The 15,045-nt window shown below is 40.8% G+C and overlaps 1 protein-coding gene across 4 annotated transcripts in view; it reads left to right on the top strand.

Annotated features, from left to right (window-relative positions):
- Positions 1–15,032, top strand: part of srpk2 (SRSF protein kinase 2) — a 68,848-nt gene extending 53,816 nt beyond the window's left edge. Inside the window, exons 9-18 of one of the 4 annotated variants that reach the window (XM_030732237.1) lie at positions 205–245; positions 772–1,087; positions 2,229–3,137; positions 5,943–6,043; positions 6,834–6,941; positions 7,042–7,111; positions 8,433–8,525; positions 8,830–8,922; positions 12,614–12,847; positions 13,399–15,032. In XM_030732237.1, the coding sequence (XP_030588097.1) occupies positions 205–245; positions 772–1,087; positions 2,229–3,137; positions 5,943–6,043; positions 6,834–6,941; positions 7,042–7,111; positions 8,433–8,525; positions 8,830–8,922; positions 12,614–12,798 (1,916 nt within the window). In that variant the 3' untranslated portion in view covers positions 12,799–12,847; positions 13,399–15,032. Of the gene's footprint in view, positions 1–204; positions 246–771; positions 1,088–2,228; positions 3,138–5,942; positions 6,044–6,833; positions 6,942–7,041; positions 7,112–8,432; positions 8,526–8,829; positions 8,923–12,613 lie in introns of all 4 variants that reach the window. The other 3 variants (XM_030732239.1, XM_030732238.1, XM_030732240.1) reach the window with 3 other exon arrangements.
- Positions 15,033–15,045: the final 13 nt, after the last annotated feature.

Raw genomic sequence — 15,045 nt, 5'->3', positions numbered from 1 at the left:
CTGAGCCTTAGGGTAACCAGTTATGTATCTGAAGTATAAGGCATGAAAAGAATAAACCATTAACATCAATCTGGGATGAACATATAAAGTTTTAAAGTATTAAATGAGCATTTAACTCTTAACTGTTGTGTCGGTTGTCTGACGGCCTGATGGCGGTGAAACTCGAAAGTGCCTGATTGTTGTTTTTCCTTTCTGTTTTGTCAGTTAGCACAGCCCCCCAGCTCAAACCGGTGAGTACAACAGATGTGAGTATGAAATGAGAGGCATGCACACACACACAAACATACACAAGACACAAACTCAATATACATGCATACGTGCAGTGCAGTATTAAAAAGAAATGCACTAAATGTCTTATTTACAGTTATTAACCTATAATTAGTAGTCTGGTGTTCCATGTTAGCCAGAATATACGCTCAAAGTTACAGGAGTTGCTCTTCCTAATAGTCCATTGCAGTTTAAATGGTTCCGTTTAGTTAAAAGAACTTGAAAACCTACATCATATTCTTTGGTTTCTTTTAAATATTAATAAAAGTTGAGAGCCAGGGTGAAATGTTAGTTCTTCAGGTGGGGTGAAACATTTGCAGTCACCATATTTTTAGCGGTAGTGGGCAGTACATGTACCTGCTACCAACTTGGACTGGACATTTTAGTGCACATCTCACTTATAAATGAAAACACACCACTTAAAGTATCAAAAGCTTTTTATTTCTGTGTTTTGGCTTCCCTCTGACTCACCCTCCGTGCTTTTATTTCTCCACCCCCCATCAGGTTGGAAAGATCTCCAAGAACAAGAAGAAGAAGCTGAAGAAGAAACAGAAGCGGCAAGCCGAGCTGCTGGAAAGGCGGATGTTGGAGATCGAAGCCCTGGAGAGAGAGGCGGAGAAGAGAGAGGAGAGAGCCAAAGAAGGGGGCGAGAAGGTGCCACTCGAACGCAACCTGCCTTCACCGCTGCAGCCGCCGGCACCGCCTCCGGGCCACAGCACGTCCCTGGGAGACAGCGATGATGACGACGACGATGAGGAGGACGGGGAGGACGAGGAGGACGAGGGAGCAGAGAGGCCTGTCAGGCTGACTAATCACACATGTGAGTCATGACTGTAAAGATAAACAATTTTACTACATTTAGACATTTGTGAATAAATCCTTACTGCTTCAGTGTGCCAGATATGACTCAGGTCTTTTGATAATTTAATGCATAAAGACACATGCATTAAAAATAGATATTTTGTTTTTATCTTATTATTCTTAATACTAGTGCATATATACATCTGTTACTGTCATATGTGTCCTTTTATCCAACTTCTCCTCCAGAAAGTTACAGTAGGAACAAAGTTAAATATCAGATGGTGACGTCTTCAGCTCATTTCCATTCCCTGTCACGTCTGTCTAATGTTTGTTTTATGGTTTCCTGCTCTCCTGTCGGCTATTTATAGGCTGTGTAAATTAGTTTGCTACTTGCAGTGAATTTGCTGTATTGCCTCCTCGCAGCCTATTTTTCAGTCTGAATCATCAGCAGCATTTTAGATTTCAGATTAACTCAATTGCCATTTTGTCTCAGTTTAAGTGAGACAAACTGGCAAATTAGTGTGATTATCAGGTTGAATGTTTAAAAAATAAAATGTTGTTAATTGGAAGCCTGAGATAAGCTTCAGAAAGGCCAAAGTTTGCAGTCGGTAACTATTACTCACTGTTATTTTTAGTTCAGTTAAGCTAAAGGAAACGTTTACTGCAACTTTGTGGTTGCCGTTGCAGCTATTGAGTCCAATAAAATGCACTGAGAGGAAAGTGAGCATAACAGCACTTTTTTAAGGAAAAAAAAAAGAGAGCTGTATTGAGGTTGTCAGTACCCAGAAGGTGATTTTTTTTTCTTTCTCCAAAGCAGAGCTTTGATAGATCAGCATCACGTGCGAGTATTTGTATGGTCTTGGTTTTAGTCTGTCTGTGAATGAATAGGATGTGGATTGGCTCCAACCACTCGGCCCACGCTAGTCCTGCTGTGTATGGAAGGCTAGGCTGATTCACAAGAAGGAAAAAAAAAAGAAAAGAAAAACAATGTCTTTCTCCGTCTCCCTCCTCCACCCTCTGTCTCTGCACCTTCTGTCTCTTTCATTCTCACTTCTGCTACCTTCTCTCCTGTCTTTATTCTCTTCTCGTGTTCCCTTTCTCTCTGCCTATATCTTGTCTGATTCCACTTACTGTACATCTTTCTCTTCACTCTATGTTAGGTGCAGCCCCTCCCCAGGAGCAGAGTGAGGCAGCCCACATCACCGATGATGACCCTGAGGAGGAGGTGGAAGAAGAAGATGAACCCACGCCTGTCGCTGAAAAAGATGCCCCTATTCCCCCTGCCTCAGAGGAAGGCAGCAGAGATCCAACACAAGCAGAGGTAGAGCCAGAAGAGGCAGAGGAGGAAGAGGGATTAAAAGGGACAGAGAATGAGAATGAGGAGGAGGAGGAAACAGAAGAGAAAGTAGACGAAGAAGAGGAGGAGGAGGAGGAGGAGGAGGAAGAAGAAGAAGAAGAAGAGGACAAAGAGACAGAGGAGCCAAAGAGTGAGAGCAAAACAGAGCAGGAGGTGTTGGTGGTGGTGGAAGAAGAGGCCTCAAAGAAGCAGGAGGGCGAGGAGGAGGATGAAGAAGACGAAGAGGAGGAGGAGGAAGAGGAGGAGGAAGATGAGGATGATGACACCACTACTGACCTCCTCACAGATAACACCTCCCCCATCAAACCCCACAACAATAAAACCAATTCAGTCAAAACCAACGGCCATGTTTTGTTAGGCTCTGAGGGACTGAAAGCAAACCCAGGCACGCCTCCACCTCCTTCACCCACCCCAGAGCCTCTTCTCTGCCCCCTGGTGGAGTCTGAGCTCAGCTACACAGACAGGGACAACTCTCTCAGCTCTGGCTATGAGATGTATAACGGCGAACTGGGAGAGCCAGGACTCACCAACGGCTCCAGTGAGCGGCATCTAGGTACAATTCCCATCTTTCCTGACTTGCCTCTGGATCCTGAGCCAGGAAACCCCATTTGCGTTGGTACAGCAGACATCGAAGCTGGACCTTCACCCAACAGCCCCACTGCAGACCGCAGTCGCACTGTGTCATCCTCAAGCACGGGAGACACACCGAAAGGTAAGATAAGGGTAATGATTTTTAACTGAACTACACAGAGAAAATGAGAACATTTTGGTATAATAACCAATTTCAAACTCATGATATTGTTAATATTCAGTATGTTAGGGATGATGCCTGAAAAATAGCCATGATTTTAATAGATAGTGGGTGTAGGAGCCACTCAGTGCAAAATATGACATGAAAATTGGCCTCTTTTCTTTTTTTTTTTAATAAAATGCCATACTTAATCAAATTAAAAATGTCAGTAACTGTTTTAAACATATTTCCACAGTGATGCACTAAAACATTAAGACCACCGCCCTCTAATGTGCTGTCAGGTCTAATCTCTCTGACTCACTGAGTCATGTACACCTTTCTCATATGAAGCACCAAGATGTTAGGTCGCATCATCATGCTGAAAAAGAGGCCACTGACACTGGGAAATTGCCATGAAGTGTTGTTCCAAGGCTGGAAGAAATGCTTAGATAGGTGTGATGAAGACACTCAGCACCCATTATTAAAGTAAGGCAGTTCAGACCTGATGGGTTAGGCTTTGTTGCTGCTTAATGGTTTGTCCCGTCTTAAACCACTGCTGGCCACGGGTACTCCACAAGTTGTTCTGAACTTTAGACGTGCTCATTTGGATTAGTTTAGTTGAGCCGGATCCCCATTAGCTACAGCAATGCAGCAGCTATCTTTCCTGAGGCCCGAGGAATTTTGCATGAGGCGGCGCATCCAACCAACGCACACAGATGCACACAGACGCACACACACCAAACAATCTCCTTACAATACAACCATCAATTCAAATAACCGAGGATAACTTAAATTGCGATTTTTACCCACTGTTGTGTGAGCGTTGTGACAGTGAACCACAACAGTGGTTCACAGCATTTCAACATCGATCCAGTAAGTCTGTCGCAGAGTGACACTCAACCAATCACACCTACGGCCAATTCAGAATCACCACTTAGCTTAACCTTACTAACTGCATGTCTTTGGACTGTGGGAGGAAGCCGGAGTGCCTGGAGAGAAATTACTTAAGCACGTCAACAATAATGCCAATTCATTTGATTAATTTCTACCCGCCAAAAAAATGCTCATTTAATATTTTTTTAAATTGAATGTTATTGGTTATTCATGCTATTTGTTTTGGCAGTAAATCCCTTCTTCACCGTAGTCTGATATGAAACACTTTGAATTAGTGTTCTTGCTTTGGGTAATGGAAAATCCTCCTGTGGTCTGTCTAGATGTTAGATTCAACTCATTGTGCGCACAAGGCACACAACGAAATGATGGTTCCAGATCACTCATCCAGAGATGAGCATCTGCGGTCATGCAGCCAGAGACCGGCGCTACCGTTAGGCAATGTGATTTAAGTGTCTTGCCCAAGGATACAACGCAGCGCAGGGACAGGGGCTCGAACCTGCAACCTTCCGGCTGCAAGGCGAGCATGGAATAACATTGTTTGTTTGAAAGATTAAATTAGTATTTATTTATTTTTATACAATATAACATTTACAATTTCTCCTGAAACCACAATATTACACTTGATGTCTAGTGTATCCCACACCTTACCGTGCACTCTTGTTATTTACCTCATCAGTGGTTACAATGTTTCAGAGGCTCAGGAGCCCATCAACACAGAGTTTCTACTCTTTGTCATTATTAGAGGAACATACTGGACACTGGGATAGCTCACTGGGTTGAACAAGAGAACCCATATGCCGAAAGGCTATTGGAGAGGCCTGGGTTTGAATCTGCCCTGGGCAACACCCCCACCCAACAAAAGCTCTCTCTTCCTGCTTTCCTGTCTGCTCTCAACTGTCCTACTGTAATAAAAGAAAAGAAAAAAAACAAATGAACATGCACAAATAACCCTCAAACATCTAATGGATAAATAAAAAGTGATTTAAAGATTTGAGACGGGAGAAAAAAAGCTTGAAAAACAGCTTTATTAGCACACAGTCGGTAATAAGGCTACCTGCCCCCGTTTGTCAGAAATATGCACACACAGACATTGTGCATTTCCTGTCTTTCATTTATTTATGTTTGGAGCAGTTCAGATTGGTTTCCTCTCTGGACCCATGTCCTTAAACCTTTCACACACCTAATGTTATTTTAGGACCTCACTGAAGTCCTTTTTTTTTTTTTTTTTTTTTATTTTAGCACATTTGAAATAACACATTTTATTTCATAACATCACTTCAATATTCAATATAAAAATTTATTTAACATAATTTTAAAAAATATTATTTTTAAATGTATTATTATTTATTTATTTTATTAAGAATAATAGAATAAAGAGTAGAGTTTAAATAAATAATTTATTGAGCTATGTCTTAATATGTTTAACATTTAACTTTGGAGCTCAGTGTTTTCACCCTAACACAAATCATCATTGCTGTGTTTTGATTTTACTGTATGTCATTACTATGTTATTAGTATACAGCATCTGAATAGCTTTAGGTGTTTATTTTTGACTTAACGTCACCATTAATCATCCATCTGCAGCTTTCGTTTTAGTATCGGTAATTTAATTAACGTTCCAAATTTCTAATCACATCACTTTGATGATGAACGAAGGTTGATAAAACTTAAAAACAAAAACAGTGTTATAAGTGTACATCAGCCATGTTATCTACTTGAGGTTGAACACTCTAAATATGGGCTGATGGAGAAGTTTCTCCTGTTTGGATTTTTTTTTGTTGTTGAACAGCCTGAAGTGATCCTTGTTTTGAATAAATGTCTATTAATACACCAGAATGTTTAAACTCTATCTCTGCTTGCTGCATGTGTTAATCCTCCACTGTCTCCCGACAGTCAGGGCCAGAGCTGCAGATCTTTTGATCAACCCTCTAGATCCCCGCAACGCAGAATCTATTCGAGTCAAAATCGCTGATCTTGGAAACGCATGCTGGGTGGTAAGAGAGTATCTGGAATTTAATATAATTCCATTTGGACTGTTTTTAAGATGTGCAGTTGATGTAACCAGTAGTTCACAGGGAAGCAGCACTCAAACTCATATGTGGTCCTGAAAATTTGTAAAGGTGCATTCTGTGTGCTTTTATAAATAATAGTTATTGACTGTAAGAATTCATATTTGAAACCTGTGTAGGCGGGCGATTCGCCACAGGTCGCGTAGGTCCAGCTATTTTAACGAGGTAAAGAGAGCAAGGAAGAAGAAGAGGAAAACCAGAAGCAGCATAACATCAAACTCAGAGTTTCCATCAGCGTTCCAATTACAGAGCTGCTTACAGTGCAGCAGCCATTATTAGAGACTGGCCGCTGAAACCAGCGTCCTGGCAGGAGGTGCGTTCCAGCAGCCAACGCCGCCTCGACCGATGGTTCAGATGCACTAATCTGATCCCAAATCCACACACAACAATTACACACTGTCTTGCAAAACAACAGATGAGAGTGTAAATAAATGCACCCTACACATGTCCAGATCGAGCCTGTCAGACATACTGACTGAACACCAAGCCAGCTGCACTCAGCAAGGCAGGACAAGAATTTAGCAGGGTTTGATTTCCAAAGATAAAACGTAAACGGGACCGGATCAGACAAAAACACCTCATATCTTGGTAATTTAAAAAAATACATAAAAAAGGGATTTTTTTTTTTTAATTGATAAATCCCAGTATAATTGTATAGTGACAAATATCCAAACTCACAGTTCTCATCCTTCCTCTCCTCCTGTCTCCCTGACAGCATAAGCACTTTACAGAGGACATCCAGACCAGACAGTACCGCTCCATTGAAGTCCTCATAGGAGCTGGTTATAGCACTCCTGCTGACATCTGGAGCACTGCCTGCATGGTGAGGAGAACGCACATGCATTGCATTGTTACATACATATATGCAAATGTACAAGTGTACAGTCAGTGGTAGAGGTAGTACTCAGTTTGTCCTACTGTAGGCATTTGAGCTGGCCACCGGAGATTACCTGTTTGAGCCCCACTCCGGAGAAGACTACTCCCGCGACGAGGGTGAGTATTTAAATCTTTAAGTCACAAAACACAGACTTTTATTTCCAAATATAGAAACAGCAGCTTCTACAGGGGAATTATTGCTGAATAATTTGATCTTTAAGACTCTAAACTGGATGTTGACTAAAATAATTAGTAGATGTAAGAAAATGTTCAATGCAAAGTGTTTTAAATGTTTGAAATAGTTGGTTAACTAACTGGCTTCACAGTTTTTCTCCACTGTTTGATCAACTTTACATATATTAATGAAGTTATACTGAATTCATAACAGTACTAACTAAATGAATCAGTGATCAAGGATAAAAAGTGCTGCTTTTGTGTGTCACTGTGTATAAAATATTGGGGCTTTTGTTTCTTACAGTCTACCCAAATAATGGAGAAAAACTAATAAAAAAAATGAGGTTGTTTGTTTGCCGTTAGTGCTGAAAAATGACCCAAAGTCAGTTTAGTTTAAAGTTTAGTCAACCCTCTCCCCACATCCTTCTATCCACTGTCCACTTTAAATTCTGTCCCTTAAATCTGCTGCTATGCCTCCACACTCATTCACCAAAAGCTGAATTGTTCAAATGTTATCAATCCACACAGAGCTCACACTTAGAACAACATTAGCCAAGTGTCCTGTGAGATTATGTGTATCGGTTTTCTGGTAATGCTCCATCCCTGCATGTGGACTCCAGTCATTAACCATACTCATGCTCCTGAGTTTTATGTCTTGTGAAATATACCACGTTCCCAAACCATTCTCATTTATCCCGTCATCGCCCCGGGTCTTTGATCTCACTCAGCTCGTTGTGCTGTTTTATTTTTTCATTGCATGTGACACATAGTTAGCGCCCCTTTCCATGTTCTGCACAGGCAATAAGCCAGCGTCAGTTTTATCCTGACATCCTGATTTACCTTTTGATGTCCCACTCAGCAGGCCAGATTGAAAATGCAGTTCATTCAGCTCTGAATCTGAATACTTGTCACTTTAGTCATTTCATTTGTGGAGGCACAGCTCACTAACATGGGTTTTTTCTCCTTTACTATTTGACCCTCTTTTCCCTTTCTTTATCCCTTCCTCACCCCTCCCCCCTTTGACCTTTATACCGCTCACTTCCTGTCCCTTCTATTTTTTTTTTTTTAACCTTTAATCCCTCTTTTTTTGTATTTAAAATGTTCTTACATTACATTTCACCCTTCTTTCAATTAATTCTCCTCTCTCTGGCTTTACTCTTTCTCTCTCTCTGTTTCTTTGTCAACATTTCCTGCCCCATCCTCCTCTTTTTTGTTTTTTCTCTCCCCCTCTCCTTCCTCCCACCTCTCCCCCTCTCCTCCATAGACCACATAGCTCACATCATAGAGCTGCTGGGCTGTATTCCGAGGCACTTTGCGCTCTCTGGAAAATATTCCCGGGAGTTCTTCAACAGAAGAGGTAGCGCTGGCCAGAGAGCTGGTGGGACTGGGACACACAGATGTCTAAGAGGGACAAAAATAGGCACTAGCAAAACCATTTTAAATCAAATTGAAAGTGTGATTAAAATATCGAGAACAAGCCTCTCGCTGCATTGGCCCTCAGTCTCTGAGTGTGTCCACGGTGCACCCTAAGGCATCAGTGTGTGTCGGTACCATTCAGCCAGCGTATGTGCGTGTTGATGTGTGTGTGTGTGTGTGTGTGTGTGCATGCCGTAATGCTCAACCGTGCTTGTTCCCTCTGTGACGTATGTGGTGGTGGGCAGACCACATCGCTCTGATCATGGAGCTCCTTGGGAAGGTCCCACGCAAAGTGGTCGCTGCTGGGAAGTACAGCCGAGAGTTTTTCACCAAGAAAGGTAAACGACTCTGTGGATGGTGGCTGGTTAAGGGTAGGTGGCTGTAGTATGTGAGGAACAAGGCTGTTACAGTTCACTAAAACTAAACCAAAAACCCTGATGTGGGAAAAAAAAAAAAAACATTTTCAAGTCAATTTCAACTGAAGTAAAATGAACAATTAAAAGAAAATTCAAATGATGTGTGTTTTTAACTGTAAACTGTAAACTGTAAACTGTAAAGAAATGTCCTTAATACTAAAACTAACACTGAACCTTTTCATTTGAACCAAAATAAGCAAACCCACCCTGGACCCGGACTGAAACTAAACTGAACTGACAATAAAACTTCCAAAGCAGATAAATATATGCAATAAATACATTTCAGAAACTGTCTTCTATTACATGTGTATTTAATAGTCTGTCTGCGGTGGGGAAACTCATACAGAAGATGATCGCTTTCTAAGAGCACAGTTGTATCTAAGGGTTTTTATATTAACTAAATGTCTGTAAATTATAAATTATTATTAAGTGAGTGATAAACATAAGCTTGCTGTAATTAAAAGTAAGAAACAGCACAAATTTTGCTTTAAATTTTATTTTTCCTTAGCATCATATTTTTCATCAATAATAAATATTTGGCATAACATACAGATATTAATTTCCACTTTATTGCCCATTAATTAGAGTTAATGTAACAGGTTATTATATAGAACAAACAACAAAGTAACATTGTTTTTCTTTTAATATATTTTTTATCAACATAGAAATTTTGTAAAATCATCTTCAAAGGAAATGTCAAAGTTAGGATTAATAGTTCACAGAGTTGTGATGAGGCAAAATCAGTATAAATAGCAGTATAATGGTAGCAGTGATAGTCCATAAGGCTTCACCTCCCTGACCCTACTCACCTGTGAACCTGGTAAGTTTATGGATCTGTGATTGATACAGCTGATAACCCTTGCGCACTCTCATTGATTCTCTTTTTTAGTTTCTCTCCATCTCTTTTCCCTTTCTGCTCATATATTCTTTTTAATGTGTCATGAGACCTGAATATTTCTCCTTTGATCCTGTCTCCGTCTGAGGTCTGAGGCTGCACTTGATGTCTCAATGTTCTCTCTTTTATCTCTGGGTGCTCTCTTAATCGGGTCTGACTCTCTCACGTCTGCCGAGAAGCTTTCGCCTGTGCGTTGCGGCCAAATGGCCTCGTCGCCTTGTTTACTTAAGGTGTGCTGATTTTTACTGAACTTTGGGTGAAAGCACATATGTCGATTGGAGACAAAAACAGCTGGAATTGCAAGCCAATCGCTACACAGGCGTGAATAACAGCTGTAAAAGTTTATATTGCTGTCAGAAACCATATTTCTTAATGAATATTTTGCACAATGCTAGAAAATTCTTAACAAATGGTTTCCATTCTCCCATCTTGCAGTGGAAAAAGAGGTTACCATGGCAGCCGTGGTTTGAATGGACCTTCGGTCTTGATCGCTCCTATCATTAATCATTCTCTCACACTTTCTTGCTTCTCTGTCAGACTTTTGCACCCAGCCAGCCATTTTCCTCCTCCCCTGAATAATGGGACCCCTTCCTTTTCTTTTCCGTTTTGCTTCCGTTACCACCCTGTGTCTTTTAGCTATTTCTGTCCATTTTGTACCCTCTGTTGTTGTGGTTTTTCTGCCAAGACTCTGCAGGTTTTCACTCCATCAGTACAGCACCTCACTGATTAGCAAACCTTCAAACAGCGAGAGGTAAAGTAATTAGTGAAATCAGCTGCTGTTTGGCTGAAGCCTGCATAATCACGGCTCTGATTAAATGACCAGTTCAGCCGAATACCCAGAAAAGAAAAAAATATATATCATTTTACCTTCAGCAGAATCTATCCATGGGGATGGTTTACATTTTAAAATTCAGCAGCAACATCTGCAGCTGTTAAAGTTTGCTGTATTAATACCTGGAACATGAACGCTAATGACATTCTTTCTGCTATATTCATATTCGTGTGCACAGTGATCACTTGAGAAGTCACACAAACACCCTAAAAGACAAAACATGCCTAATATTTGGCTAATAACACAGTGGCATTTAAAATGTTCTCGATATCCTATCAATGATGCATGAATCATTGATGACTGATGCTGATGACAATGCACAAGCTTCTTTTGATTAATTAAAAAACTGACCATCTACACAATTTAAAAAATATCTAAGTTAATGCTTTAGAAGACCTAAAGAATAAGAATTAAGTTCAAACTGTGTGGAAATCATGTATAACTAACTAGTAATTACTAGCTGGGTACTCAGCTATTCAGCATTACAATAATCCCTGCAACAGACAGTATTTGGTGATTTTGATCGAGCCCGACAAATATGTCGGTGGGGCCAATATAAGCCATTTCCCAATATATCAGTATCAGAATTTATATCGGCCAATAAATGAAAATTTAAAAAGTAAGGAAGAGACAGGAGAAACACCCTTCAATCATGTTATGAGTGTTGATGATGCATAGTTTATCCAGCAGAGGGCACTCTGCAACGGCACAAATGCAACAACCAGCTGATCCGAGTCAGCCAGAGCGTAAATGAGAAATCCACAACTTGTTGCAGCAATAAAACAAGTTTATTTTTAAATTGAATTGTCATGTTATCTCAGTAAGGACTCATAAATAGCTACACATAAGAAATGTTCGGGAAATCGGTTTATGTTTTGTGTGTCTGAAAGGGGGAAAAAAAATAAAAAATTTGTTCATATATTAGATTTTTAAATCACCAAATATCTGTATCAATATCGGTGTCTGTATTGGTATTAAAAATCCTTGGTCAGGCTCTAGATTTTGGACTGTTGGTCAGACAAAACAAAGACTTTGAAGATGTAACTTTGATGCTGCAGTTACCTGTTAAAAAGGAAACAAGAATCATGCATTAAGTACTTCTTACAAACTGCCTTTGTGCCTGCAGTTTGTGCAGATTAAGTTATTTCAGCATGCCATATTTCCTACTAACATGTCAGGTTTAGTAAAACAAGGCATATAAAACAGTGTATAGCATTTTTCAGTTCAGTTTTATTTATATAGTGCCATTTCACAACAATAATCTTCTCCATCATTCCTTATGAGCCAGAACTTTGTGTTTCTGTACTGTATTTTCTTTAAATAATTCCGAATGACAGAAATTACATTATTTTCGGAAATGGATGTTGCTGCTGAATTGTCAGGATTTCACTGCTGTGGGCACTGCAATTTTGTTTCCCTTCAACTATGTTACTCTGGAGGGAAGGCAGAAATCTCAGAGGGTAAAACTACACTGTCTGCATGGCTGGGTGCTTCTAGAGTTAAAGGAGAAGACTGATGATGTTTTGCATTTTTCTCATGTTTAACAAATCCCACGAAAAGGCCAAAACATACCTCAGCCATGTCTTTCAGTTTGTCCCCACATTTTCTTTTAAACGCAGTGTTTTCCTACAAATGTAACTCAAGCTGCAGATTAATACACAGGGTGCGCTCTGCTGAGTACTTAATCAGAAAGATGGTGAAAATAAGCAGGATGTGGCTGCACATGCCGAATCCTGCTTACTTTTATTTTTCTCTTGGTATTTGTTGAAAACGTTAAATACCACCAGTCTTTTTCCTTTACTTAACCAGCCTTTTTCAAACATTGCTGTTATGCGTTCTTATTACATCCTACTGTGCAACTGACTCTGCTGTCTGGCTTTCTGCAGGTGAACTGCGGCACATCACCAAGCTGAAGCCATGGTCCCTGTTTGATGTGCTGGTGGAAAAGTACGGCTGGTCGCACGAAGACGCCGGTCAGTTCACTCACTTCCTTCTGCCCATGCTGGAGATGGTGCCTGAGAAGAGGGCCTCGGCCGGGGAATGCCTCAACCACGCTTGGCTCAACTCCTAGCCACAAACACTGATCAAAGCCCTCCTCCTCTTCCTTCCTACCCCCACCCACCTGACAGTTGGCCCAAACATCACCCCCTGGTGGCAGCCTTTGGAACCCCAATGTGGAGAGAAGCTGGCAACAGATGAGGACTTCCTTCCTGCATTATCCCACATATCCATTTCGTGCTTACCTGACTCTGCTTAACTTCCACATTTCTTTTCCCAAACGGAATGTAAAGACAAGCTTGTGGAGATAACATGAGAAAAACAATCAGACTACTGGAGGATGAATTCTGCCTACTTTGTGAAAGGGAGAAGTCAGGCTCTGCCTGAAAGAAATGTGCTTTCTAATTCTTTTCTGCTGTAAAGGTGCCAGCCAGTCTTACATCTGTCTCTCTTCCTAATTACTTTTGGGGTTTTTTTATTCTGTCTTGGGCCATGGACAGCTGCTGATCTTCTCAGTATTGTGAAAGAAAAGTCAACAAGTAGCCTTGATCCACTGCTGCTGGCCCACAGCTCCGTCTGCCATGACCTTTACACAGCGAGGGCCTCAAACTCAGATGAGTGTGTGTGTCTTACTGAGCATGTGTGAAAACGAGCGTATGTGCCTGCGCTTAAGACCTGCCTACACAGACCCTTCTCTTTTTCCCCCAACCCAGCTTCCTTTCCTGACCATGGAAGAAGTACCCATATCAGACTCAAAGTTTACACCCTCATTTCTTCCAAGAATCCAGTCCCAAAATACCCATCTGACCTGTTTGCTTCCCCACATTGCCCCCTCCTAAATGAGCTTATTTCTCCTGCCAGGGGGCCGCTGCAGAGAACTGGAGGGCAGCCAGTCCTCCAGGGGGCACCACACTGACAGTTGCCATTCTGATAAAGAAGGAGCAAAAATACAATCAGTTTAACAAAGAGGAGGACAGCTTGGTCTTTAAAGACTATGCATGGAGACTGATGGACCAGCATGAAGGGATATGACAGACAAATGATGGATGCTTTCTTTGGTTTGTGCGTTACGCCGGTTTGTTTCCTGTTTCAACACACTTTTCGGACATTCTGTTAGAAAGATTTACATTAGGTTAGGATGTTTTGGTGCCCCCTCTGATGAAGATCACTACTTTACAGTCTCCTTCTCCTCCACCAGCTTTTGACATTCCTAAATCTTGATCCATCATTCCTCGTCTTTTTATTCCCGAGAACACTTCTGTTAACTCCTACTGTGGCACGTTTACCAGAACTTATTGGTACTATTCCCTCCCTCTGCCCCCTGTAAAGAAACCCTTTCATCCCTGAGCTTCTCCAGAAATGGGATGGTCACGTGGAGGTTGCACTTGTCTTTGTAGATGTCCTTCAGGGATTTGAAACCTTTGTACATAGAACTGAGATTTGGCAACACAGATAAGCGACCGTGGACAACGTTTCAACAAGCAAGCATCATTCCAGAAAAAAAAAAAAAGAAAATACAGAGGTGGTTGTTGGCAGAACTTGACTTCCTCTGATATAGTGGTGTTTTTTTGGGTGGGCTGCCATAGTTCAACCCTGCAGGAATGTTCAGACTGAACTGGGCCACCTGGTGGCTGAATGAGAGTACTGCATCGCCACACACTGCTGCTGCTGCTCTCGGTGCCAACACTCCAAGACGTTCCACTGTATCTCTACTTAATCTCTAATGCTCTGTCAAACACACGGACACCACAAACTCGCATCATCACAATTAGTCCAGTTGCCTATTTTTCGCAATAAATGAAAAAAAAAAAAAGATGAGTATAAGTAAATGGTGAGATATTTTTAAAAACTATTTAATTCATTTAAAAAAAAAAATGGAAAAAAAGAAAACTTTTCTCTGGTTGTTGTGACCGTGACAGAATCTCGTCTTATACTGAGGTGATTGTGTTTGTCTATTAGAGATGTTTTTATTTCTTCTTTCATTACTATTATTAATGATTATTATTATTATTATTATTATTAAGTTTGTTTGTTTTTTTACACAGTTTTCACCTCTCCCCTCCCTCCCTACTTGAATAGTGCTGCTTTGTCTAGGCCCTTGATGGTAATGGGAAAAAAAAAAAAAACTGTTTTGCAATAAAGGATTTTGTGATGAGTTTTTTTTTTTTTAATCATTTTATTTTGTTTATTTTTCACCAAAACCTCCTGAACTCACTCTTTCAGCCATGCTGACTGTTCTTCCTGATGACAGAATCGCGTCTTGTCTGTTTTTCATTGACAGATTTAATAAAATTGTAAATTAATGGATCCCGTGCCCCTG

The sequence above is a fragment of the Archocentrus centrarchus genome, chromosome 6 (genome assembly GCF_007364275.1).
Source record: "Archocentrus centrarchus isolate MPI-CPG fArcCen1 chromosome 6, fArcCen1, whole genome shotgun sequence".
In the NCBI taxonomy this organism is placed as follows: domain Eukaryota; kingdom Metazoa; phylum Chordata; class Actinopteri; order Cichliformes; family Cichlidae; genus Archocentrus; species Archocentrus centrarchus.
The sequence above is the reverse complement of the archived record's forward strand: the minus strand, read 5'-3'. Positions and strand labels throughout refer to the sequence as shown.